Source organism: Meriones unguiculatus, chromosome 1 (genome assembly GCF_030254825.1).
Source record: "Meriones unguiculatus strain TT.TT164.6M chromosome 1, Bangor_MerUng_6.1, whole genome shotgun sequence".
NCBI lineage: Eukaryota > Metazoa > Chordata > Mammalia > Rodentia > Muridae > Meriones > Meriones unguiculatus.
In genome coordinates this window covers 55,725,879-55,753,876 of record NC_083349.1, presented here as the reverse complement: position 1 = coordinate 55,753,876, position 27,998 = coordinate 55,725,879, and the positions used below count along the sequence as shown (strand labels likewise).

The window sequence follows — 27,998 nt, the reverse complement described above, 5'->3', positions numbered from 1 at the left end:
ATCTGTTTTCTGCTTTTATTGGTGGTATACACAGATTCAGACCCACAGAGCTTAGGCGAGCTGTGACGCACATAGGTGAGCTATGAAGCAATGATGACAAGGTCATTTTTTTTTTTTTAAAGCAGACCATGAATTCTACACAGCAGTGGGACAGGTAGCCTGAGAATGTGGCCCATGGTCAAGCCTCCAGAGTCGCTTCAGAATATTCTCTATGCATAGTACGCTTAGGCTCCACTTGCTGCCTACATTCCGTGAGGCCTACAGAAGCCCAGACTTTCCCAAGCCGTCTTTCGCTAACACGAAGCACAGTTTGTCTAACCTGAAAGGAACAATGTCAACAACTCCCTCTCAGGCATTTCTTTCCCATGGTTCAATGTAATCCAATCCCAGATGGGCAAAGATGTCTTCTTCACTTTCTGCTTCAAGGAACACCCTCTGGAAGCACAAGGAGAGACACACGTGTTCAGGAGGTTTCCTTTGGCATCTAAGGAGACTTGTTGAACTGTCTCCTTAGGATGAGTGGCAGCTCAAACATCCCACCTGCCTCTGAATAGAAAAGGTCGGAGGGAGCCAGGGTGTCGTGACTCACATCTGGAATCCCAGCACTTGGGAGGCAGAGGCAGGAGCCTGGGCTGTAGGGTGAGTCCTCAACTCAAGTGAACACATAAAGAAATGAAAACAAAAAACAAAACTAAACGACTGCGTTACTGCTTTCTGTGGTTTTGACACTTTCCTGTCCAAAGGTGAAATAGTGACAGTCTTCCCCGACAGCAAATGACAAATGGATATATTTCCTGAGTCCCTAATTCTTCTTATTTGTGTGTGTATGTGTAGATGCATGTTTATGTGTATGTGTTCATGTGTGTGCGGATGCACATGCATTTGAGTGTTACACATGAAGGGCAGAAGCAGAAGTCAACCCTGGATGTGTCTTCCTCTAATATTTCTCCTCTCTCTCTCTCTCTCTCTCTCTCTCTCTCTCTCTCTCTCTCTTAGAGAGGACTTCACACTGAATCACTTACAATTTACTGGGACGTCAGGAATCTGCTTGTCTTGGCCTTGTCAGCTCCTAGGGTTACAGCTATGCTCTCCACTCCTGGCTTTACATGGTGCTAAGGATTCGAACTTGGTCTCTTGTATTCAATGTGTGTGTGTGTGTGTGTGTGTGTGTGTGTGTCTGTGCTTTGCCTGCACATATATCTATATACCGCATACATGCCTGGTGCCTGAGGAGGCCAGAAAAAGGCATCAGAGGCACCACATGGATGCTGAGAATCAAACCTGGATCTTCCGTAAGAGCAGCAAGTACTCTTAAGCCCGGAGCCTTCGCCCCAGCTTAGACTCCTGCTCTTTGAAACCACTTGATGGAGTCCATCTTTCTGTCTTTCTTTTTCTAATAAAACACATCGAAGCTTTACTCACACTCCAGTTTAGTGAACTCAGAAGCTCCGGAGAGGTCTTGCTCTCAACCTCTTTAAAGTTCTGGGTTATTCTAATGTGCAGCAGAGGGATAAACAGGTAGTAAGGGCAGGGTAGGGTATGTCCATTCATGACCCACTCGAAATGCGACTGTCCCTGCGCTGGATGGGTATTCCTGTGACATTTATGTTTTACGGGGATCCCTGACTTCCTTTGGAGTAAATAACTACAAACACCAGGAATACAGCCGACTCAGTTCCGTTGGCCTCTGTGCTGGCTTCTAGAGCACCATCAGCTTACCGACCAAGCCAGCAGCCTGGCAGCTTCGCTCTGGGCCAGGGAGGGACTGTCCCCTCCAGAGACCTTTCCAGCTCCTCTCAGCTGTGGTCCGCGGAGAACAGAACATTTGTAGCAAAGGGAAGCAACCCCGGACACTAAAATCAGTTTGGGTTGGGGTAGGGACGGGGTAAGAGGGCCCCCAGTCCAGGAGGTGAAGGTTCTTGCTGCCAAAGCCAAGGGCCTGAGTTCAATTCCTAGAGCCTACACGGTGGGGGAAAGCTGACTCCCCTGACTACCGCGTATACATCTTGATGTCTGTGCACCCATTTCTCCCGCTATAAAACATAAATAAATGCAATAAAAGTTGTTTTAAAAATCTGCTCAAGCTACAAAATGTATAAAGTGTAATTAATAAAAAAAAAAAATCTGTTCAGGGGAGGGCTTGAGGGTTAAGGGTCAGTAACCACCTCAGGAAGGAAACACTACCTTGGTCTTGTCATACAGAGCGTGGTTGTCTAGCATCATCTTCTGCTCGTGTGTGGCGTAGCGCCGCAAGTCTCTCTCAAACTGCTGCAAAGAGAATTAAAACAAATCACCGTGCAGTCTAGCTATTTCCGGTATGCAGTGTTTAGATCCGCCCGGGGCCCTCGGAGCTTTGAAAGCTGCCATGTCTAGCAGATATTCTGTGCTGAGTTTCTTCCCCAGGGTAAAGCTCCTGGGCGGTGAGCCGTGGCGTCCCTGTGCTAGAGCAGAAACTCGGTGTGAACAGGAAGCTGACTGGCTTGGTCCCTGGTCAGTCAGTGTCCATCAGGCAGCAGACTGGGAGTGAAGGTCTGTGGAGTGGATAAATGGACAGTGTGATCGTTGTTTCTGTAATACCTGGTCCAGAGGAAATGGTGCCTAAATTGTTTTAGGTTTTCAAGCAGCACTATTATAAAAGAGGATGACGAGTGGGGAGATCCTGGCCCAGAGCTTGTGCCTGTGTATGTGTCCTTGGCACATACCCAGCCTCTCTGAACTTTGCTTTGTCCCAAGATGGAGTACATGTTAAGGTCCCTTCCTCTTTGATGTCCACCCATACTGAGATCCTGTGAAGAGTCACCTGCCCCAGAGGGACACCTCTCACGATCAGGGGGTCACCCTGGGGTTCCGGGGAGCAAATCTGAAGCCTAGGACACGTGACCGGCGAACCTTAGAAACAAGGATAGTGGATCACACACGCTGCTGCAGGTTTCTTGAGAGAAACCCAGTCTTTTTCTTTCGGATTAGGGAGAATGCCTGGGACAGTCGCGCCCTCTAGTGGCAACAAATGATTTCCTCCTTGCTGGAAAGTTTCTCGGGGCCAAGCGAGGCTTTGCCGCCCAGAAGCCCAGAATGTTTGCTGGGAGCAGATTCGCTAGCACAGGTCTGGGACGTTCCGGGTCTGCTTAGCTCACCCCAGCTCTTGACTGGGTAGCGTCTGCCCACAGTTCACACTGGTTCTACAGTACCTGGACAGGCTGGAGGTTTAATGGGGTAAGTGGACGATAAATGGGGTCACTCATGGGCTACTCCCAGCTCCCAGCCCAGTGAGGTTTGGGAACAAGAAATGCATTCCTAAACTTCTCGGTCAAGGCCTTCATAGTGTTTCTGTGCATGCAGAGAGAAATTCAATTCACTCCACAAATACCTGCCAAGTGCCAGTTCCTCAGGGGGCTGAAAGTCTAGCAGGGGACACAGAGGATTTATAATAACAGAAGAAATAAACAAACTATGGGCTCATAGGAAGTCAGTGCTGTGGACCTACTGAGCAGGGCTGCCGTGGTGGGCATCACTGAACAAAGGCTTGAAGGAGGTGATTAAAACCCAAAATGGTGGCATAATGGTCAAGAGAGTTGTGCTGGACAGTTCAACTTGACACATGCTAGAGTTATCTGAAAAGGGGAAATACAAATTTAGGAAATGCCTCTGAAAGATCGAACTGTAGGACATTTAAAAAATTAGGGATTAATGGAGGATGGCCCAGTGCATTGTGGGTGGCGTCATCCCTGGGACGGTGGTTCTGAGAAGACAGGCTGAGGAAGCCGCGGGGAACAAAAGAGCACCCCTCTGTGGCCTCTGCATCAGCTCCTGCCTCCAGGTTCCTGCCCTGCTTGAGCTCCTGTCCTGACTTTCTCTGATTATGAACAGTGATGTGGAAATGTAAGTTGAATAAACCCTTTCCTCCCCAAGTTTCTTTGTTCATGGTGCTTAATCACAGAGACAGTGATCTTAAGACAAGGGTCTAGTTCTTTCCTGAGCTCCAGAGATTTGTTAAGGGGCTGGGAGGGGAGGTGTGTGTCAGGCTGTCACACAGGCATCATGCTGGGAACTGAACTACCGGCGAAACAATTGGTTAATTTAATTGTTTAGAAGCTTTGATAAATACTAGAAAGATCAGTTTTCCTCTGGATGCTGCAGACTCAGACAACGTGTGGCCGCTCTGATTCACATGAGCTGTCATTCCCTGCCCATTCCTGCTTCATTAGGGGGAGGGATGTCAGGCCACACCCACTTCCTCCTCCTTCATAGAAAAGCCTCAGAGAGCTTCCCTTCAGTAGGAACAGTGGGTTGGCTGGAGCCTGGGTGGGGTGGGGGTGGGGTCACGAAGCCAGCAGCAGTAAGGAAGAGCAGGTGTGGCTGAGCTGGAAGGCCCTCCTGCTCTACCAGTGATCCCGGATGCTACCCTGGGGAAACTAAGGGGTGTCAGATGTCCTAACAGGACCATGGCTTTAGCTAGGGCCAAGGAAGACACTTAGGAAGGCCTTGGCACGGTGCAGGCAGCAGCGCCCCGTGTTTGCGGAGCCCTGAGCCTACCCCGGCTCAGTGCCAGCTGCTTTGTTCTGTGAATATTCTGCTGTGCTGCACCACTGCAGAGGCTTAGCCAGAGCAAAGAGGAGCTGATGAGGTTGCTGTCTCGGAGAGTCCTCAGCAGAGCCCTGTGACCTTAGTGGCTCTGCGAGGCCTGTTTTTATCTCAGATGCAGAAAGAAGGGAGCAGGGCGGGGGAGTGTTGTTTCCTTGAAAGCTACACAGCCAGGGATAGAGCAGTCTTCAGCCTCTTAAATCCCAGGGTTTCTTTTTGGGAAAACCAAAACAAAACAAAAAACAAAAAAAACCCTTACTAGTTTCCTGCAGCGGCTTTGGAGACCCGTTCATGTGGGTGGTCTTATACCTCAGACAAAAGCCGGTAGAAGCCACAGCACCATAGTGCAGCTGTGCACTGCTGCCCTTAGAGGGTGCCATTCACGTCAGTCTTAGGAAACTTATCTGAGATCACTCAGCCGGAAGCCCCAGGGCTAGGCCCTTCAGCAGGCCTAAGGCCTGCATCCATCTGAGTTACTCACCGCTCTGCTGCTTCCTGGGTTTCAGCGGCTTTCACCTAAGACAGCTCCTAGTTACCTAGGGGTTTTTCAAACGTACGTGTCTGGAGCTTAGCTGCCTAGAATTTCTGATGTAGTGCTATGCATTGGGGTGGAGAATTTATAAATCTAACCCGTCCCCAGGCTGGCTCGGTGAGCCACACATTGGGAATAACTGTTCTAAATGAATCTAACTTGTGTGACATGCCGCAGTTTAAAGGCTGGGGACATGGTCCCCTCGCTCTCTCATCTTTCTATCCTGCTGCCACCAGCTCTCCTTTAGGCCAGGAAAGCTAACAGCAGACAGCTTACCCTGGAGCCAGTCCATCCAAGCAAGGCGAAGGCCCGGCGCTCATAGGGGCACAGGACCAGATCTACACGGATGGCCTTCCAGTCCTTTCCTTCCTGCTGGCTGCTCCCGTCACCGTCCACTCTCTGGTGGTGAAGCTTCAGAATCAGGAAACACTTCTGGAAGTGATCCAGAGCATCCACCTTCCTGCTAGGCAGCTTGAACTTTTCAAATGTCGACTCTATGTGGTCGCAGTACAAAAGCAGCCCCTGAAAAGCGACAGGAAGAGGTTAGGAAGGGTCCCAGGGCTGGGGGTGGGCGGGGCAACCTGTGATATTACAACAGCTGTTCTTCAGGCAGTGTTTTCAGAGCTGAACAGACATGGGTGTACTTTTGTCCTTCCTTGCCCGGCAGCTAGGAAAGGAAGCGGTATATGGTTCTCAGGTTCTCTCTACAGAAGAGGAATTTCTCCATGAGAAAGGCTGAGCCCAAACCCCTCCACGATACCTCTCCTTGTTTGCTTCTTTCACCAGGAGCACCAGAAACAGAAAGTCACATGTTCCTTTTGTGTCATACTGACAATTGCCTGGAAGCCCAGGCCCAGTGTGGGGCGTGGTGACCTGCTGCTTCTGTTTTTGCAGTATTGGGAATTGAACCTGGGTACTTGCACTTGCTAGCGGCACTCTACCACTGAGTATACCCCAGCCCTGGAAATGCTGCTTCTTCTGAGAAAACTATCTGCCCATCTTGGAGGCAGTGGGTGAAGGCCCATGAAGCCTGTTTCTCCTCAAGTTTCTGCTCAGAAAATTAAAGAGTGATTCAAAGAAATTCCAGGCAAATACCAGCCCTGAGAGTTTTTCTGGGAGTTTCTACACAGTGGTAGCCCTTGGCTGGTAACAGATGAGGGCATTCTTGAGTGAATCGATCTGTAACTTGGCAGAGCTCTGACTGGGGTGTTCCATCTGGTCTGGGTGCTCTCTGCCTGGTACCATCTCAGATGTGGCCCTAGCTTTCCAGGCCAGCTTTCTGTCCGGTGTCCCTACTCTTTACAAGTCCCTTTCCTGTGCTCACTTCTCCCAATGTGATTCCTCTCCTCTGAAACTGATTTGAGAGTGGGCTCAGGCTTTGCCATCAGTGCCCATGTTTATCTTCAGATTGTCCTGGCTAGAAGGAGGCATTTCCTTACTATTCCTTCCCTCTGTTCCAAGGGTATGCAGGTTGGAGGAGTTGGGACTAGGGCAGTTCAGCTTTATGTCATACAAGGAGGACACTCCTCCTCCTTCAACTTAGTGGACCAATTAACCATAGGCTACACCTAGCCAATGGTGTAAGAGCAGAAAGGGTTGTTAGGGAGCCGGGTGAGGAGTCCTCCAGCCAGGATTCTTTCTTGTCCTTTGTTTTCAGTCCTTTCCATCTCATTTACAGAGGAACCAATCTGCTATTCAGACTCAAGTCAGTTTTCCAAAGTGAGGGCAGTCAGCCCTTCGTCAGCCCTCAGTCATCCTGGTTTCCAAATTCACAGATGCTCAAGTCCTTCATACGGAGTGGTATATGAGCCACACACACATCCCTGTAGACTTTCAATCACTTCTGGATTAATTATGTTAACTCGTACTTTGTAAACACATGTGTCATTGTCAAACTCCATTGTTTAGAGATGTTGGGAGTGGTCCACACATGCTTAGTGTAGGTGTGGATAATTTTTTTTTCTAGTACCTCTTCCCATCTGAGGTCATGAATCTATGAATTCAGAACCCAAGGTCACGGTCCTCTAAATTCCTTCCGGTTCTGGGTAGCCTGGAATGGAACTCATGCCTCGGCCTCCTGCATTGCTGAGATGGTAAGCCACCATGACTACTTCTTACCATGACTTATATTCTTACTCTGTAGTAATTCTCAACATTTTGAATCTCTCAGAAGTTCCATGAACTGCAGGGGTGGACACATGATGCAGTTAGCGTCCCTGTACCCAGGTCTCACTCACCAGGCACGGATAGTCTTTAGCAGGAAGACAGTGGCACAATAACAAACACTGAGTTTCCAACCTTGGCAACAGGGCTTCGGGGGGAGGCATTCTGTGGCCTGTCAGTGAGAGTCTTTTATATCCCCCTGCCCCGCAGAACAGAGGACTGGGGAAGTGTTCTGACTCTTCTTTGTCATATCTTCTCCTGGCTGATCTTATCTTGTCTATGCCTAGGGGTTCTGGTCTTCCTGTGCCCATCCTCTTAAGAGGGACAGAGGGGCATGAAATAGTCTCACAGATGAATTTGCATCTGAATCCACAATCTGGTTTTCATTTATAGCGCTCATGGCTCCGGGCTGGCTATTTCCAGTTTTCATTTTGTCTGGTCTTCTCTCTCTGGCCCATCAATGAGCTTGGCCATGCCCAGCAGATCCAGGAAGGGGAAAGCTGTGCTAGGAAAATTCTGGCCCAGCCTCCTCCACTCAGTCAGACCTATAGCTCCCTGGGGAAGAGCCCATGGTCTCTCTAGGAAATGGCAGTTGAGTAGAGGGCCAGACGTCTTCAGCAGTGAGGTTACCTTAACCCAGCTTTGACCATTAACAATAGGCTGCCCTGTGGTGGTACCGTCCTGGGTGGTAGCTATTGGCCGTGACCTCTGCAGGGCCCAGCTTGCCCTCATTGGCTTCAAGCAAGATGCATACCTGTAGTGCACTGCCTAAAACCCAAAGCTACTCAGTCTCATGGCAGCTGTGTGGTTCCATGATGAGGTATTAAAGCAATGGAGAATAGTAGTCACTGTACAATGATCATGAAACACATAAAATTAACAACGCTCAGGCCTGGAGAGATGGCTCTGTGGTCAAAGCGCCTGCTGTGCACTTGTGGGGACCCGAGTTTCAGATCCCCAGAACCCACGTAAATGTGGTAGACATGACAGGCGCTTGCGATTCGAGCCTGAGAAGGTGGAGACAAGGGATAGACAAGAGCAAGCTGAAGAGTAGGACCACCCGTGTCGGCAAGCTTTGGGTTTGACTGAGGGCCCTGCCGCTGTGCGTGAGGTGGAGGAGTCATCAAAGATGATTTTCGGCATCAACCTCAGGCTCCACATGCACCCACACACGTGTGCCTATGCATATGCAAAAACATGCACACACGTGCACACCCACACATGCATAAAATACACACCACACACACAATACATACATACATACACACAACACACAAATATACACATACGTACAACACACACACACACACACACAAATAAACAACAAAAAGCAATGCTAAGATGGTCTTGAATGGTAGCAGCTGTTTGGTCTCCTTACCCGCTGTTTCCACAAGTCTGTGACTTTGTGCAGGAGTTGCTGCTCTTCCTCCTCTGTGGCCTCTGGGCTGGTGATTAGAAAATCCACATCGTGCCCCATCATCTTACCCCTAATTTGAAGAGCACAAAAAGAAAATCAGTTTGACTTTTAGCCCTTCCTTTAAAAACAACAACAAAACCCTCTTTGTTTCTGTGTCCCAAGCATGAGATTCGTGGTACAAAATGCTCATAAGTTTTAAACGAGCCTTTCTTGGCTGTACATCTCTACTTCTTACAAAACAAATTTGTGACAGGGAAAGCTGTATGCAGTATATATTGTTGTGTGTGGAAGGAAAGTAAGTAAGAGATACTACATCACACACTCACAGAAATATGTATGGCAGTCCACAGCAGACCAAGAGCTTTGGTCAGACCAAAGAGGGTAGGCTTCTTGGCATTATGGTATAGCTTAAGAGATTTTTCTTTGTCGTTTTTTTAGGGACAGGATCTCATATGGTCTGGGCTGGCCTTGAACACACTATGAAGCTGAGGATTGCCCTGATCTTCTGCTCCTGCCTCCAAGTGCTGGGATTACAGGACTATGTCACCGCACCTGGTCTACTGGATACTGGAAACCAAAGCCAGGGTTTCTTTGGTGCTCAGCAGGCACTCCACCAGCTGAGTGATGGACTCAACCAATGTTTCTTGAGCATCTACTTTGTGATCAGGCTCACACCCTGGTCTCCATGGGAACCAAGCCCTGCTGGCTCCACAGGGAAAGCACACGTGGTATAGTAGGCATTTGGAAAGCACAGAAGAAAGTCCCTAATCTAGAACAGAGCAAGAGGGAGTCAAGAAGGGCTTTCTGGAGGCAGCAGCACCTGAACTGAGTTTTAAGGGGTGAGAAGTCAGACTATGCCAGTTTTGTAGAGAACGTTTCAGCTGAGAAAAGTCGCAGAGGCAGGAAACAGCTCTGTGTGCAAGGAAATAAATGTCAGCTATTTGGGGCTCCCAACATGAAAGTTAGGGGGAGCCGAAAGCTTTGGAGAGGGGCTGGCACCCACCATTTCAGAGGCAGGTAGAAGAGGCATGCTGAAAAAACTACAGCACTTACCTGCGGAACCCTCCCGTCACGGTGACCAGGGCATCTGGAAGAAATGCCGCAACCGCCTCTTTAACTAGCACGCTGACGGCCTCCGCCTCTGCCCTGCTCACACAGCTAATGAGGTCTTCGTAGTAGAGGAATCCTGAGAGGCCATTTGACAGGTCAGTGGAGAGAAAGATCAATGGGAGAGGGTGCTGTCTCAGACAGAGCACAGGAATGTACGGCATTGCCTTCTTCATTTGCTTGTGAGATTTTCATGGTTACAAAGGACCTCTGAGTTCTCATGGAGAAGTCTACACTGTCCCTATTAAGGGAAAAGTATTCGAGCCTTTCTGGAATCTAAGCCACTCTTATCTGATGTTATACTAAAGAACGAAAGCTGCTGCCTCCTCTTCTTCCTTCTTTCTCCCCTTCCTCCTCTGTTCTCAGCAAAGGTCCAGCTCTCTCTGAACTCCTAGTTTTCCTGTCTCTGCCTCCCAAGCGCTGAGCTTACATGTGTGCAGCCTTCTTGACCAACAAGCAGTGCCCTGCTATTTAAAAGGGGGATAGGAAAGTTCAGGACGTGGAAATGATGGCTTCGTTAGAAAAGGGAAAGATAACTAGAGGAAAAGGGTGGATCTGTGTCCAAAGCAAAATGGAGTGTGTGTTGGAGGGGTTGGCGGTGCTTCCTGGCCTGAGGACTACAACCAATTTTGTTCAGAAGCAAGTCGTGAGGAAGGACAGAGCATTTGGTTATCATCACAGAGCAGATGGAGGGAGGCAGAAAGGGAGGAAAGGTCATCTCCAAGGATTGGGGCGAAGTACTGGAGGGCAGCTGGGCATGCCTAGGAGAGTCAGTCTGGTGACAGTTAGCCATGTTTCTACACAAGGCAGTGTACTTTCATTTAGGGTCCCCACAGGGGACGACCCAAATGCCACTTGACAAATGGGAGATGTACTCCGCTAGAGGCTGCTGATTGGCTCCTTTGCTTCTCACCCCAGGATGAGATTTGGCCAGGAGGCCATTTGGTTTGAGCACACTGCAAACAAAATTTCTACATTCTAAGTCATCTGTGATCTCTAAATGAGGCAGCTGCAGAAATGTGCTGACAGCACCAAGGAAAGATTCTGTTGCTAACATACCCATCACTTGTCACTACCAAGCCAGTTGCTTGAGGAACTACTGTCTTCATACCAATACTGATGCCATTTTCTTGCTCCTTTGTTAACAGTCGCCTTTTTATTGGGACACAGCTCTTTTCTTTCTTTCTTTCTTTCTTTCTTTCTTTCTTTCTTTCTTTCTTTCTTTTTTTTTTATTTTTTTTTTGAGTGTGGGAGGTTTGGTCTAAAGCACAACACTCCATTAGGCTTTAATACAGAAATTGCCACCATCACTATCACCGGCACTCAAGTATCACTCAGTTGGTGTCAGGAAGTCCCAGTGTCCATTCACTCAATGATGTACATTATTTTAAGACTGTGCAGCTGTCACCCAGCACCTCACGCATGTATTTCCAGCAGTCAGGCTGCTGAAGCAGGGTGACCACAAGTTCAAGGCTATCTTTTGTTTCCCACTTCCTCTATAAATGTTAGGAGTCCTCACTATCATTCCAAACCATCTTCTGGACACTTATGTTTAATACTTACAAACTTTTCTTTTTAAGGGTGTCTCTAGAGCTGGTGTAAAACACACTTATTAGATGTACATTTTCTGGGCTTCAGAGTAGAAATACTAGGTGTTTTTTTTTCCCAGATTCTTTGATTTCCTGTGTGGCATTGTATAATGCTTATTAACAATCACTCAGAAGTCAGCAAATTTGAGTAATGGCTCAGCAGTTAAGAGCACTAGCTGCTCTTCCAGAAGAAGCAGGTTTGATTCCCAGAACCCACATAGCAGCTCATGACCCTTTCTAGGGATCTGATGACCTCTTCTGGCCTCCATGGGTACTTCACACATGTAGTATATATTTACTACACATATGTAATGTATATTTAAATGTAGCATACAGACAGACAGACAGATAAAACCCAAACATACAGAAAGTAAAAATAAATAAAAATGTTTTTTAAAAGAAATTAACAGGTTTACAAGATGAATGGGGGAATCTTCTATCGTGTCACTGGTGGGATCCCCAAAATATGATTCACCTCTTCTACTGTTTCTTGTGACGTTAAGATCTTTGGTTTGTCTGTCTGTCTGTCTGTTGTTATCACTGAAACAGAAGATAGCTGCTGACTACTTACAGATACCTGCTATCCTCTGGTAGAAGACTTCATTGCTTCCATATTAAACACTTGATAACTTCATCTCCATAACTGCAGAAGCTACAATGCTGGGAACTACGATGCTGTGACTCCCTCTTGAATAACAATTTTACTCTGTTATTGTTGTATGTTAAAAGCGAACGCTTACACCTCACGCATTCAGAAGGGGCTATAAACTGCATCTCCTCATTTCTGGAAAAGGTACCAGCACTGTCCATGGAAGGAAGTGACCTGGAACTGTGGTGTGGTGGTGGAGCAGAGGGGGAGGGTCTTGCCAGACTTTCAGATGATGGTGACAGCTCTTCCGTCTCCACACTGCGCTGCTGTCTCTTCCTAGGCTATAGGGCTCTGGTTGGATAGGTCAAGGCTATGTCTAGATTGCCATTCTTCCCCTCTGTTTTCCAGTCCCTAGTGCTCATTCCCAGTGTGAACCAAGATGGCGAGACTGTAGTTTGTTCAGGCACTCCTTTCTCTCCTTCCTCCGTGTCTGTTTACTCTTCTGCCCTCGACTCTTCGTGCATGTTTTTTACGCAGAGAGACAGCCAGACCTAAGTGTCTAAAGGAGTCTGTAGGAATCAGGACATGGCCCTCTCTGGTTTAATGTCTGATTAAAGGGAATCCCAGCAGCCCTGGAAAAGGCCTTATTCTAGGCTCATGGCTAAGCCAGGCTCAGGGCTTTGGGCTAGTTGATGTACCCCCCAATTATCTCAGGTTCATCAGTGAGGTAGTGAAGGCCCATGGTTTTAACCAGTTTACTCAAGGTTAGTGACAAGTGCTGGAGCCAAGATTTACCTGACTTCCAAGACTGGAGTCCAAGTAAAAGTGACTCCATTTCACTATACCCAGATAAACCCAGAGCAGCTCTTGCCTGTCTCAAAACTGTTACCTGCTTTCTGCATCCGTGTAAACACCAAGCTTTTGTCTGACTTTACTTTGCTGAGAGTTCTGAAACCCATCCTGAACCATTTCTCAGCTGTCTTCAGACCCACTCCAAACACAGATGTGAAGAGCTGAAAAGGGAGGGGAAGACAGGCTGTTATTTTCTCTCAATCATTGCTATGTCAGCAGAGTGACACATTCCAAAGTCTCAGGCCACAAACAAAAAATTACAAGCAAAACTTTGGCTCAGTTTCTCTTTAAAACATCCGGGGGGGGGGGAACATCCAGGGAATGGGTAGTGATTAAGTGTGTGTGTGTGTGTGTGTGTGTGTGTGTGTGTAGTTGCACAGATATACATATATATAACTGTGCATTTGGAGATGAGAAGTCAACCTCAGGCTGGGATGGTTGGCCAGTGAGCCCCAGGGATCTGCCTGACTCTGCCTCCTCAGTGCTTGGTTTTAAAAGGACGCTACCAGGCCTGGCTTTTTGAATTGGTTCTGAGGCTCTTACTTAGGTTCTCAGCATTTTGTTGAGTTTTCTCTTGAGCCTGGGGATGGTAACTTCTAGAGGATATTTGTTTCTGGAGACCCCTTTCACAGCCATAGTGTCACAAAATGAAACAGAGGTGAGAGGCAGACCCACATCTACGCAAGGCTTCCATATGACCTAGATGACAGACTGCCTGCTCTGTGACTGTGTGAGAAGCTGTCTCCCTGGCTGTCTGCAGGTTGCTCAGTCTCTTACACACAGTCCTGTACCGCTCCTTCGATGGAAGGATGCTCACAGAGGCTTAGCATTTCCACCCCATCTACAAGGGGTAATGACAAAGCACAGACTTGAACCCTGGTCTGTCTGTATTTGAGCCTAGGCTCCTATTCTGGCCCCACATTAGGCCTTGTATTGCTTATGAACTGAAGGAACTGGCCAAAGTACCATAAACTCTAAGGTAATAAAAGTTGGGAGGTGATCAACCCTGAGTCCCAGAAATGATGATGCAATGAGGAGTTTGTGCTTCAGGACCAAGTTCACTCTGTTTCTGTGTGCTCCTTTGACACTTGTCTAGTAACTGTGAGTGACGGACTCTTGGTGTTAATCTCAGGGTGATAGATAGTCTTTGCACTTGGGGCTTTTGGGAGGTGTGCTGGTTAATTTTAACTATCAACTTGAAACAACCTGGAACCTCCCAGGGGGGAAATTGTCTTAATGAGGAATTGTCTGTATTACCTTGGCCAGTCGGCATGTCTGTGAGGGACAGCTTGACTGTTAATTGATGTAGGAAGTCTGCCATGGAAGGCACTGTTCCCAAGCAAAAAGTCATGCTTAATACAGTAATATAAGAGTAGAGAAAGCTAGCTGGGGACAAGCAAACTTGGATCTGTACATTTGTTCACCTCTATCTCTGCCATGTGAGGGCAAGAGCAAGAAGGTGGCTGGCCACTGTAAACCACAAAGAGAGCCCTCCACAGAGTCTTGACCTAGAGACTTAAACTTTGTGCTTCCAGATCTGGCATAGAATAAATTTCTGTGTCTGAGCAGCTCAGTCTGTGGCTTCTTGGCATGGCATCCTGAGTTAACATGACCATCCACAGCCAGTAACAGGAAAAATAGACCCCCCCCACTCTACAAAGGCAAACTTCCTTACTTTGAAGGATTTGTATCGTTCATCATCTAACACAGCTTTAACTTCAGAACTTTCTCCATCTTCAATAATTCCCTGCAAGGAGAGTTGAACAAAAGATTTTGAGCTATGTCCCTTCATAATCACAGTGCCAGTCTCATACCGAAGGCCCCTTCCTGCTGGTTTCTCATGAAACTCGAAGTGTTTCCCTGGCTGATCTGGGAAAAGCAAGGATTACCCTGGAATCTTGAAAACTCTTAGTTTACCACAGACCCAAAGAGCTTTTATAATCTTAGACAAGGATACAGAAAGATGAGGGTCTGCATCCAAGACAAAATATTCACCAACAGCTATTGTTCAAACAGTCCTAATAATTTTCTTTTCAATCGACTCAACTTGCTGAAATAAGATGGCTTTTCAATCCACCAGGTTAGTTAATCGTTGGCCCACTGAAGAGCCAGTCATTGTCAAGCCCTGACGAGCCTCTGTTGTCTGAGCTGGGATATTTTTCTTGAATGATATACCCTGCATTTGACTAGATTGAAACTTGCTACTGGATGGCAAACTTGCCTTGGTGAGAAATCCTTAAATGCTGCTAAACATGCAACTGCCGCCTAGTCTCTTCCCAGAACATATAGATGCAGTATCAGCCCACCAAGCATCACTCTGGGCTGACCAGGAAGAGCCCTGAGTAAGACTGAGCCTCCCACAGCCTGAAGCTGGAGCCAAAGAATTATGCTGTTCTGAGCTCTGAGGCTTGAGTCCTTCACTATTGGTAAAAATCAGTATCTGAGAAAGTTCTTTTCTCTGCTGGTTAGGTCTACATAGTCCTAATGGGATCACGCCGAGGTATGGATTTTACACATACCTTTCTGTGCCATGTTGATCTATGTATAGATAAATAAGAGGAGAGAGCCCGTACCCATGCCGTCTGTCCCCTTCTCCCTTACCTCTATGACACACTTCACCTTTTCCCCTAGGCAGGGAATTCCCTCCGTGTCTCTCATGCTGGTGATGGGGAACGGCAGAGATTTCAGTACAGAGGCTGCTCTCATGAATGTCAGGCAAGAGCCTTCGTTCTCTCTAAACTCATAATTTTCAGCCAGGATCTCAAAGGCATCCTAAAAACAAAAACGAAAACCAGATCGTCAGGTCTACACATCAAAGTCACTCGCAAGTCCCTCCTGTCCCCTTTACTAATGGTGCACCTTTGAAGTCAGGATCAACATCCTGTGGCTTTGCATGCTTCCCTGTGGGACGCTGGCATTGAACCGAAAAGACACGTGTCTAATGAGTTGTGAGGAGACTGAGTTCAGCATCATTAGACATTTAGAAACAACCTAAACAAGGAATGGCCTAGTGCCCACGGTGTCCCAGCAGTCATGACTAACAACCCTTTTCTGCCTTCCGTGGTTCCGAGACATTTGGGTCTCTTAGCTTGGACATAAAACACAGCTGGTGCTGGTGGAACGAAGGGTGTGTTCATCACTCAGACCCAGAGCTGGGGTTATGTAAGGTGAGGCACGTTACCTTACTTAAAGAGAGTGCAGCTGTGGCTCAGTGGGCCCAGTGGCTGCCATCTGTTTCCTGCTCTTCCTCACAAATGTGGCTTGAAAGTTAGAGGTGGGAAGCCCTATGTTTGATATTCCACTGAATGTGTTACTCTGGCAACCCCTGGCCCCTGAGCAGCTGGGAGCCTGTGAAAAAGGAGGCCCACTTGATGAAGAACCAGAGGTCAGGTTAGGCAGCTAGGCATGGAGAAGCACTCTCAGGTTTCCAGAAAAAAAATCATTATTTAACTTGCAGACTCATGGAAAGAAGCCTCAAACCCCCCTCTGGTCTGGTGTTGAGACAGCCTCATTACCGTGAATACTTGGTTGTAATTACTGCTTAACGTGGTCCTCCTCTGACATGCGTACTGGGAGATCTTTTGCACAGTAGGTGGTGGAATGTTCTGGGAGCCCAGGGCAGGACTCGGGGAAGAAGTCCTCACCTACACGAAAGTACAAGCATTCATTTTGTAGTTAATGGCAGTAATAAGCGTGTATAACTATAAATATTTATTCAGATACAAAGAAAACATTCACTTTAAGAAAACTTAGGACATGGCAAAAGCACAAAGGATTCAAAGTGTCACATACAGCTCTAGGGTCCTATCACAGACGTCCACGGTTGTTCTTATAGTAGTACATGTTAATTACACTAGATAATGAATTTCATTGTGACATCTCATGTATGAAAAAGGCATGTATTTTTGAAATCACAAAAATGAAAAAGAACCAGCAATTAAATTGTATCTCCTTTTTGTGTGTGAATTTATTAAAGATGATTCAAAACTGTTTCTCAGATTCATTCTAGTAATATTGGGCAAAAATGGATTTAAAACTCATGGTCTTTAATTTTTTCATGAATTATCAGAACCAGAAGATAAATAACTCTTTACTTTCCTGTCTTTTTTTTAAATATCAAGGCTAATATTCTGAAATATCTTTGTGTAAATGTATTCATAAAAACAGTTCTCGTTTCAAAGTGAGTACCTCTTGCCAAAGACCTGAGTCACAATCACCTATACCTCCTGTTCCAGGAGATCTGATGCCCTTTACTGGTCTCCGTGGACACCTGCATACCTGGGCACATACATATATACACAGACATAGACACACACACACAAACTAAAAAGAATAATTCTTTTTTTTTAAGTCAGTCCCATCTATTCAGTGCCTTTAACATGGCAGCACTGTGCGTGGCTTACGTGCATGTCACTTCAATTACACAGCATCTCAGGAAGTGGGCATTATCGTTATATACCAAAGGAGCAAGCGAAGGCCGAGCTAGCTGCGGGGACTCCACGAGAAAAGGCTGTTACAGCCCACGCCTGTGGATTCTGATGCCCATGTCAGTGGCCATCCGGCAAAGGAGACACTTACGACGAGCTGGTGTCTCCCTGTCATCTCCACTGGTTTCCCGGCTCCCATGCATTCAATCAGCCAGGAGACGTCGAGGAGTTCGAGCTCAGAGCTGGCTTTGATGTTCTGTACCTGGAGCCACTCCAGGACGTCTGATCCTGAGTTGTTCTCTGCCACAATGTGGGTGACAGAATCGCTAGACACGGGAGGCAAAGTTATCAGTAAAGGCAGCTTCCAAAAGGAGACCCCTCCTCCTGCCTCAAGGCTTCAGGGTTTCCCGGCACACACTGGGCCTGACCATGGATCTTCACAAGAGGAAATTGTCTCTGTCTTAATTAACCAACATGGACTACATCCCAGGCTGAATGAAAAATAGAAAAGATGATATTAGCCAAAGCGTTATAAAATAGAAGTGCAGGGAGGATGGAAGACAGAGCGGTCCTTAAAGTCCTGCAGATGGTTTTGCTGTACCGTTTTATTTATTTATTTATTCATTCATTTATTTATTTATTTATTTATTTATTTATTTATTTATTTATTGCTAATGGAAAACTTGAACCCAGTAGTTTTCAAAATTGTCTGACGATACCCAAACTAAAAAAAAAAAAAAAAAAAAAAAAAAATTGATATGAGAACTCAAAGTTCAAAGAGAAATAGGTATAAGTGTGCATATGCCTGTCTTCTGCATCCATTGGAGGTTTGAGAACAAAATGCCTTAGATGAGACTTTGTGAGCCAAGAGGTTCAAAGTCCAGGAGGGCTCACTCCTGACAAATGACACAGAAGAGAGGAGACATTTCTGGCTCTTAGCCTGCATGAGACATTCTGAAAAGATGAGAGGCAGGGTGAGACCTGAGAGGGGTTGAGAGAAGGAGGTTGGGTGAGCTGCGAGGTAACTAACTGGTAGTTGTTCTGAAACAAAAGGTTCAGCAGTCAGGGGACAAGAGAGGATTGTGGGGCTGGACCAGGGAGGGTATCTTAGTTGTAGAAATGGTTGAGCCAGCAGCAGCAAGGGTCTTAAATGTCTTCTTCAGGAGCTGGGCTAAGACTTTTGTGAGCAGAACACCAGTACTGTGAATGTGTCATTTTAAAAGCCAGCCTGAACGACGCAGTGCTTTGGTAAGAGAAAGAGCTGGAGTGAGGATGTGTGAGGAACAACAGACGAGTTCCTGGTACACTTGGAGAAAGCAAAGGAGAAGCAGATGGGCACCTTGCAAGAAAAGGTGCATCACAGTGAAGCAACAGCCCTGTCTATTTGGGGACACAAATCTGTTCTCTGCTCTGAGTGCTTCTTCAACATTGAAAATATCAAGAGTACAGAAGCGCTGACATATGCCAGGTACCGGTATTAAATCTCCAGTACTTTAAAGGTACATGCCATACGTTTGATTATTGATAATACTGTGAGGCAAGTGTTATCAGACTCACATAGCCTCAGAAGACACTAAAAACCCTACCCTGCTAATAGGGGTGGGGATTTGATCTCAGGGTTTTTGTTTGTTTGTTTGTTTGTTTGTTTTTTAATCCAAAGCCTCTGAACTTGAGTAGCGATGAGGTCGTCCTCTGTGACTTGGTCCTTGTTCCAGAGCAGAGGAGTACCCTGCCACCTTCCTCACAGAAAGATTAGCTGAATGGATGTCATGCCAGTGAGAAAGAGAAGGCATTCCTGGATGGGTGCCATACTAAAAAGCAAGCAGCTCCTCCAAGGGGTGGAGATATGAATGGAGAAGCCCTCTGTCACACACAGGAAGCCCTTGTGTATAATTTATGTTTTCCGACTTTATGTCGAATGGACTGCAGCGAGACTGCAGGAGCTTCAAGCTCTCCCAAATGTGAAAATAGCTGCTGTGGCTGCACACCAAGGCAGAGAGGATCTGCGGAGAGGCCTCCAGCTGCTCTGGGCATTCTGGGTTCTGCCTGAATCTCCCAGGGAGTCAGATGAGAGCTGAGGTCCATCCTGCAAACAATGCTGCCTCCACCAAACATTCTCAGCTCCTGGCTTTGCCCTGCACCTCTTTACCTAGTCTGCCTCTAGGTAAAGCCCTGCCTCTGGCATGGGCATTGGGAATGCCCAAGGGTGAGGGAGCTGCTGTGAAACAACAAAAAATGGGTACATGAAAAAAATGCTGTGAAGACACACCATTTACAAAAATGACTCTCTCTCTCTGTGTAAAACTTAGTCTTCACGTTAGCTATATGAGGTGGACAACCAAAATACATTTAAAATAAGTTGTAATGTTCACACCCTGAAACACACACACACGCACACGCACACGCACGCGCACGCACACGCACAGTTTTCACAGTAGCCCATCCTGTACTACATCATGTAGAACTAGGAAGAAGGTGTTTGGTAGGCTCGCACAGAAATGATATAAAGAGATAGAAACGCTATAATTTGGTCCTTGTAGGCTGTAGACACATATTCAGTTATTCTTCTGTACTACATAAATATATGCAGTTACCACGTGTTAACTGGAATCTATCTGACAAATATAATTTCATGCAGAAATTAAAAATATTGCTAGGATTGTCAAGTGGGGCTCAGGTGTTCAAAAGCTGTGCGTTATGGAAGCAACTCGCAAATCTTAGCTGAGTATTTCCTCATAGAGCCGTCTGCCTGTTCTTGTCTTCTCTTCCCTGGCTGGCACTGCCTCACCCCACATATGAATAAGGGAGCCAGCAATTGTTACCTGCCATCCTTTCCTGCGTGACTTCCCTTTCTCATGGCTGGCCACCTGCTTCTGTGATGGTCCTGTTGCCTGGGAGAGGTCACGCTGGGTATTTTGTAAACGATGGCTTTAGCTGTATTTAGACTGAGCTGCTTGAAGAAAAGCTGGTTTACCCCACGCCCACCCCAGCTCTGCCAATTCTCTTAGCAACTGCTGTGTCTCAGAATCCTTGAGAGCAAAGCAGCTGAGGTTGGTTCTAATTTACACACAGCAGCAGTGAGAGAGACAGCTTTCTATTCCAGACCCGGGCAGGATCTCACCTGATTCTTTAACAACCTTTAATGGTATTCTGAAATTTCTCATTAACTTGAAGCTCATAATTTTTTGAAATGGAACAATATTCCATGGGCTTTGGAAGCAACAGCTCTCAGCTAATGAGTGAAGGGGAGTCACACTGCAAAGGCCATACTGAACAGATGAGGAGCAGAGGCAGCCAGGTTAGATAACCCACACTCAATACAAGCTGTCTGAAAGGAATGAGCTGTGGAGGCTAACGCTATGTTTTTGGTCACATTATATCTGCTGCCACAAGAAGAGAACAGTGATAAAATGCAAGGCATTTATTGCTCTGTGTACTCGGTTATGTGTGAGGTAACCAGCTCCAGCTTCTGCTGCAATGAATTCCTTGATATGATATACATTGTGAGCTCTAAACCCTTTCTTCCTTAAGTTGCTTTCGTCAGGGTACTTTAGCACAGCAACAAGGGGAAAAAAAAAAAAAACAACCCTAAGGAGCTGGAGAGTTGGCTCAGTGGTTAAAAGCACTTGCTGCATTTTATTCATAAGAGCCAGAATCTGGAAACGACCCAGATGTTCCTCAACGTAGGAATGGATACAGAAATTGTGGTACATTCACACAGTGGAATACTACTCAGCAATTAAAAACAAGGAAATCATGAAATTTGCAGGAAAATAGTGGGATCTAAAAAAGATCATCCTGAGTGAGGTATCCCTCACTCAGAAAGACACACATGGTATATAAACTCACTTATAAGTGGATATTAGACATATAATATAGGATAATCATACTAAAATCTGTACGCCTACAGAAGCTAAGCAAGAAGGAGGACCCTAGGTAAGATACTCAATCCTCATTCAGAAAGGCAAATGGGATGGGCTTCGGAAGAGGGAGAAAACACGGAACAAGACAGGAACATACCACAGAGGACTTCTGAAATACTCTACCCATCAGGATATTAAAGCAGATGCTGAGACTCATAGCCAAACTTTGAGCAGAGTGCAGGGAATCTTAAGAAAGGAGGAGATAGAAAGACCTGGAAGGGACAGGAGCTCCACAAGAAAAGCAACAGAACAAAAAAAAAAAATGTGGGCCCTGGGGTCTTTTCTGAGACTGATACTCCAACCAACAACCATGCATGGAGATAACCTAGAACCCCTGCACAGATGTAGCCCGTGGCAGCTCAGTGTCCAAGTGGGTTACCTAGTAAGGGAATTAGGGGCTGTCTCTGACATGAACTCAGTGGCTGGCTCTTTGATCACCTCCCCCTAGTGAGGGGGGGGGCAGCCTTACCAGGCCACAGAGGAAGACAGTGCAGACAGTCCTGATGAGACCTGATAGGCTAGGGTCAGATGGAAGGGGAACAGGACCTCCCCTATCAGTGGACTGGGGGAGGGGCATGGGAGGAGAAGAGGGAGGGAGGGCAAGATTGGGAGAGGATGAGGGAAGGGGCTACAGCTGGGATACAAAGTGAATAAATTGTAATAAATAAAAAATAAATTTAAAAAAAGAAAAGAACACTTGTTGCTCTTGAAGAGGATTTAGGTTCGATTCCCAGAGCTGATACATGACATGACTCACAACCATCTGTAAACCCAGGTCCAGAGCATCCAGAGCCCTCTTCTGGTGTCTAGAGGTACTGCATCCAGGTGGTGGACATAAGGCATGCATGCATGCATGCATGCATATATACATACATACTACATACATACATACAGGCAAATCATTGATTGATGCACAAAGATAAAAATAATTAAGGTGAAGGCATAATTCCTGATTCCCCTATCTCATTGAAAACTATTGACAAGACTCGTATCTTTTTGTTTTGTTTTTACAGAGCTCCACAAATATTGGGCAGAGCAGGCACTCAGAAGCTGTTATGACAGTGTGAGGATGATGCTTGCCTTCAGCATAGTGTCTTCCATTGCAGGCGAATGTCATGGACTTGGCAGGGGAATGCCATCCTCTGGTGCATCTACAAGAGCTTGAGCAACGTTAGCAAGTATGAAGCTCCTGGATGGATGAAAAGATGGAACCCCATCCTTCTTGGCTGCAGATCTGCCTTGACTGTACTTGCTCGTCTCAAGACATAGGGAAGTTAGCAAATATATTGATGGAGAAGGGTAGATGATGATGGAAGCTTTCAAGTATTGCCCTCTGTGGAAAGCCAGGGTGCAATGAGGGCTTGGGAAACCGGAGATTTTGGTCCCTTTGTTGAGCCCGTATCAGGTGAGTTAGTAATATTCTCCAAAGTCTAGGATGCAGGACACAGAATAAACTCAGTATCCTTTTCTTGGATGTTCAAAACTACACAAGGGACTTGGCATCTCATTTGTGTTTTAGGAACCAGCTTCCTGTGGCACTTAGAATAGCTGTGCATTCCACTCAAAATGACACATTCATGTTGGAGAGAACAGAATCAATCCAGAGGGATCAACACACTGATGATCTCAGGTAAGGTAGGAACCAAGACTGATCCTCTTGGGAGCCAAACGGGAGCTATGGACACTAGCCAGTTCCAGAGCATTTCATTCTCTTTGCCTCAGGCTTTGAGTTATACAAATTGAGAAAGAAGGGTAGCCATCACTGTTAAGCAGTACCCTTGGCATTCTCTCCTAGTAATAATTAATATCACTGTACATGTGAATGCGCATTAACATATGACATGGTGCACATATAGGGGTCAGAGATCACCTGAGTTGGCTCCCTTCTCCTTTACCTGGGTTCCAAGGGTTGAACCTAGGTTTGTCAGGCTTGTAGAGGAAGCGACTTTCCCCACCGAGCCCTTCTCTCCCTCTTCCTCTCTCCCTCCTCCCCTGTCTCCTACCTTAAATAGGCTTTGGCTTTTTTTGTTATCTTCCTTTTCATTTTTAATTTTTAATTAAAAATGTTTTAATATGTGTAAGTGTTTTGCCTGCATGCACCCCTCGGGGGCCCGGCATGCATGGAAGCTCAGAGTTCCTTGAACTCTGAGTTGCAGATAGTTGAAAGCCGCCCTGTGGGTTCTGGTAATTGAACCTGAGTCTTCTGGAAGAGCAATCAGTGTCCTTAACCACTGAGCCATCTCTTCAGTCTCAAATTTAAAAAAAAAAATTTTTTTTTATTTATTTATGGTGTTTGTGTAGAAGTCAGAGGGTGACTCATGCGAGCTGCTTCTTTCCTTCCATCATGTGGTTCCCAGGGATTGAACTCAGGTTCTGGTCAGGCTGGGCAGGAAACACACTTACCCACTGAGCCATCTTGTAGGCTCTATCTTTGCTTTTTAAAAATCTGTATCAAAGACCAGGTATGGAGGCACTCTGGAGACAGAGTCAAGAGGATCTCTGTGAGTTCAAAGCCAGTCTAAACTACATAGTGAGTTCCAGGATAGCAGGATAGCCAAGGTATCTAGGAGACTCTGTCTCAACAAATAAGCAAACAAAAGAGTATGTCTATTGTTAAAGAAAAAAGACAGACAGAAATATGACCATGCACCCTCCCACACCAGATGTCTGATTACAGCATTTTCATGGGCTGCCTTCCTGTCTTTGTTCTGCTTGCTTCTGACATCTGACCTAGTTTATATTGTGGAAAAACAATCGTCTTTTAATTTGGCTGTACAGTTCAATGGATCTAACGAATCAGTAAGAATCATGCTTGTACTATGGTGAAGTTTAACAAAAGATGCTGACACCCTTTCTCTCATTTCAGCTCCACTTCATATAGAACACGGATCTGAATGCCTAACATGGTTAGGGAGGAAAAAATGGGCGGTCAGCACCAGGAGGTGAAGTCTAGAGGATCTCCCTGCAGTACCTTAAGGCTCTATATCTGGGCACAGAGATTCTGTTAGCTCCGGGGCTTCTGCTTCCTGTGGTTCATTCTCCTCTATAGCACACAGTGTTGAATGTGCCCTCAGCCGGAGAACTTGGCTCCATCGTGGGCATGGCAACGGCTTGTCACCAGGCACCCGTTTCCTCTGTCTCCCAAGCAGCTGGCGTAGTCCTGGCAGGCGGCATTGGAGTCACTGCTCTGCCTCTTCGGTTCACCTTGCCAGCTTATCTGCCTGATTCCTGATCACTCACTTCTGCCCATTTGCTCCAGTGGTTGCCCCGTCGGTGAGACCCCACCTGAAGCCTGGACCCTTTCTGAGTAAGTGGCACCCCAGCCCAACGGTTCTCACCTTCCTGGCTGGCCTCTGCTCAGTGTCCTTACCATGAAAACCAGCTTCACCTCTGCTAAAACTTTTGATTTCTGTTTTTAAATTTCTCTTTAAACTTTTTTTTCTGTTATTTTGTCCTCCTACTTTACCTATCTAATCTCTTTTTCTTTTAAAGCCAACACTGTATGTAAGTCTAACAGATTAGTTATGCTCAAAAACTAGATGAAATATAGGATTGTGAGAAAAGAATGTTAGGGAGCCACACTGAAAGTGGCTGTAATGACTTCAAACAAAACAAAACAGGAGACCATGTAACAGAAACTCAGGAAAGAGAGAACCCCCAAACTCAGGAGTTTTTGATTGGGGACATTTTAGAGAAAGAACAAATGCCTTCTAAGCTTGGAGTGTGGAGTCTGACATACCTGATCAATGACCTTGGAAGTGTGCCCCCATAAAGCTTCAAAGCCAGTACTTCATCAACAAGAAATGTTTGACAATCCTCTTTTGAATTCAAAGACTAAGAATTCAAAATGCCACGTAAAAGTCTTATCATCGCTGACATGCTATGTTCCAGGCTCCCACAGCCACAGGCAGTGAGCTGAGCGGATCCCTGCAGTCCCCACTGTAACCCCAGCAGCTCTCTCAGCGGCCACCATCACCATCAGGGTGTCCACTGAAGCTTTCTGAATCACTTTGATTCTCCTCATTGATTCAAGGTAGTGACTGCATAGAATAGTCAGAAAAAAACAATGGTAGCTGCTGCTTACTGAGTGACTCTGGGTAGCTGGGTCCAAATGGTAGGTTCAGCTGCCTCCCTGCCCAGACTCTGATCATATTACACTGGGGTGCTGCCACCCCTAGACTAACATCTTTAACCAGCATCTCTTCCTGAAGCCCACTTGAACCACTCTTTGGACAACCGTCACCAAGGCCACTCAGGTGCCTGTGGAGAACCATCTCAGCCTAGCCCACCACAGATGCTTCACACAGCCGAGGGTCGGTAAACCAGAGCCGAGCAGTCAGAGCACCCTCCTGCAGCCATTTAAAAAACTGAACCCAACAGTGTTGGTTCAGTTCAATAAAGAATGGAACTGAGCGGATTCAATGTGAAGTCATCTGACGAGTTGTCTGACTATCACCGCTGGGTAATTCATCTCTCAGTCAGTCATGAGAAGTCAAAGCTTTAAAAAAAAAATATCTTTTGGTGCCAATCAGTTTCTATATAATCTCTTTTATCTCCCACTCATCTTGTCTCCCTTAGCCAGATGGCTCCTTGGGTCCCTTGGAGATGTCCCCAAGGTACCTGCACGCTTGCAAAGTGACCAGGACTGTCCTACCTGAGCTCATTTTCCACCCTGAACCCTTTCCTCCGTGCCAGCTCCATGAGGAAGGCTCTTCGAGTCGTTCCCATCCTCTTCTCCAAAATGAAGAGGACCAGGTCTCGAAATCTGATGTCATGAGGCGTGGAGGCCACTGAGGTGCCCAGCTGCCTTGGTCTCTTCCTCCGAGGACCCAGGTGGACTGCTTGCGGTGGATCCATTTGAGCAGACTGTGTCTCTGCCTACACCATCCAGTGGTCTCCTGAATGAGGGCTCTGATGTCATCTCAGCTGCAGCCTCTGAAGCCATGGGTGCCACCCTGGTGACAACTTCCAGCAGAAGAAATTTCTAACTCTGATCAGCTCCTTTGCCCAAGATGGAGTGCTTTACAAAAAAAGTAATCGAATTTTTTTTTTTTTTGCATGCTTGATCTCTGTAGCACCTCAGAATAAACTTGTGAAGAGAGTGGGACCCACCATTGATTGCGTACTATTACGTATCCCTAAATGCGCTCAAGCCCTTTATGTTGCATTTTTTTAATTTTTAATTTAATTCTATGTTGCATTTTTAAAAAGCTATTTAAAATTTTTATTACATTTACTTACTGGGCAAGACGGTATTGTATGCATGCCACAGCATGAGTGCAAATGTCAATCCTCATTTTTCTCCTTCCGCTGTGCAGCTCCCAGAGATCAACTTGGGTTGTCAGTCTTGGTAGCACATATCTTTCCTCACTGAGTCATTTTGCTGGCCCCCCGTTGACTTTATTGATCCCTCTTTTATTTCGATTTCATTCTCTTTCCCTTGGACCTGTGTTACAGTATATTGGATGTCTGTCATTTGCACAGGTGTCTGTCATGTTGCCTGTGGATGTTTTGGTTTTATATGAATGGCATCTGCGTTTCTCACTCTGCTGGTCATTTTGTTTAAAGCCTGTCACTCTGGTTTTCAGGTCTCTGTCATACTCTGTTGCTTTAATTACTTGTGGTGGGCTCAGGATCACAGATTCCCATGTGTGAGCACGTTTTATAAGGAAGGAAGGTCGGTGCTCCGTCGCTGCAGATCACAGAATAAGGGGGCAAGCAAGCTCTTAAATGTAGTTCTTCTGGTTTCAGTTCTTCTGATCTCAGCCTGGCTTTTGTTGGTTTGGGTTGCGTTGGGTTTGGGTTTTTTTCGGTGTTGAAGGTTTTCCAGAGAGTGGGCCATTATATAACCAACCACAGATCTCTGTGATGAGATGACATTTGGATAAGAGTCACTGTCGTGAAGTTAGGGGCATTTTCATAACTCTCTGTGCAAAATGAAATTTGCGCCTTCAGCCAATATACTTCATAGGTCTCACTTCTTGAATACCTACTATAGGTCCTAGGCAAGGTCTAAAAACCTTTGCTCACTTAACCCTTGCAAGCCCACACTGTCAGCTAGACACCCACATAATACATCGGGGTCTAGTGGCCGCAAAGTACCATGTGGGCAGCGAGAAGCAGCAGAGAAGAGCCTGACCTGCTAAACAACTTGCTCAAAGCCACAGAACCAAAGAGTGGCCACAACTAAGACATGGCTGAGTCAGAACGTGGAGTCAGAATTGTCTGACTTCAAAACCTGTATACTCTGGAGGCCACTGAGATGGCTCAGTGAGTAGAAGCACTTGATTCACATCCTGAAAAGCTGAGTTCTGTCTCAGCAGACAGCATGATGGAAAGTGAAATGACTCTCACAAGTTGTTATTTGGTCTCCACAGAAGTACCACACACACGTGTGCACGCGTACATACTGAAACACACAAAGCAGCCTCCTTCTGACACGCCTTCCCCAGTAATAGATCTGGGCCCTTCTCATCCATTCTTCCACAGCTGGATGTGATGGCACAGGCTTGTAACCCAATGCTTATGAGGTGGAGACAAGCAGATCCCTAGGGCTCCTTGGCCAGCCAGCCTCACCTAATCGGAGAGGTCACAGCAAGAGACACTGTCTCAAAAATAAGGTAGATGACATCCTAGGTTGTCTTCTAACCTCTACACACATGCATGCATACACACACACACATACACACACACACACACAAACCTATGAAACACTACACAAAAGTTGATTGTTTTGCTTTTCCCATTGGCATTTCTGATAACGGCAGGAGTTAATTTCTTCCTTCCATAAGGTAATTTTCTGGTGCTAATTGCATCAG

General features: G+C 46.3%; 1 protein-coding gene across 4 annotated transcripts; it reads right to left on the bottom strand.

Annotated features, from left to right (window-relative positions):
• Position 1: 1 nt before the first annotated feature.
• Dntt (DNA nucleotidylexotransferase) lies at positions 2–26,037 on the bottom strand. Of its 4 annotated transcripts, none has more exons than XM_021633076.2 (11): positions 25,835–26,037; positions 17,409–17,583; positions 16,346–16,474; positions 15,432–15,602; positions 14,506–14,577; positions 12,868–12,991; positions 9,747–9,879; positions 8,655–8,763; positions 5,390–5,635; positions 2,185–2,268; positions 2–435 (listed from the first exon to the last, which is right to left on the bottom strand). In XM_021633076.2, the coding sequence occupies exons 1-11, from the start codon at positions 26,035–26,037 to the stop codon at positions 349–351; spliced, it is 1,533 nt and encodes a 510-aa protein (XP_021488751.1). In that variant the 3' UTR covers positions 2–348. The 4 variants fall into 4 exon arrangements, with proteins under 4 accessions (XP_021488751.1, XP_060245347.1, XP_021488753.1 ...); XM_060389364.1 differs by lacking the exon at positions 25,835–26,037 and adding an exon at positions 20,080–20,215; XM_021633078.2 differs by having other exon boundaries at positions 10–435; positions 2,185–2,265.
• Positions 26,038–27,998: the final 1,961 nt, after the last annotated feature.

Coding starts and splice junctions, on each gene's coding strand:
- Dntt (XM_021633076.2), bottom strand. CDS start 26,037: ATGGATCCACCGCAAGCAGTCCACCTGGGTCCTCGGAGGAAGAGACCA. Junction 15,603..16,345: donor ATTACAACCAAGTATTCACG/GTAATGAGGCTG, acceptor TTTTGTTTTTAG/GATGCCTTTGAGATCCTGGC. Junction 436..2,184: donor CTCTGTATGACAAGACCAAG/GTAGTGTTTCCT, acceptor TTGTGCTTCCAG/AGGGTGTTCCTTGAAGCAGA.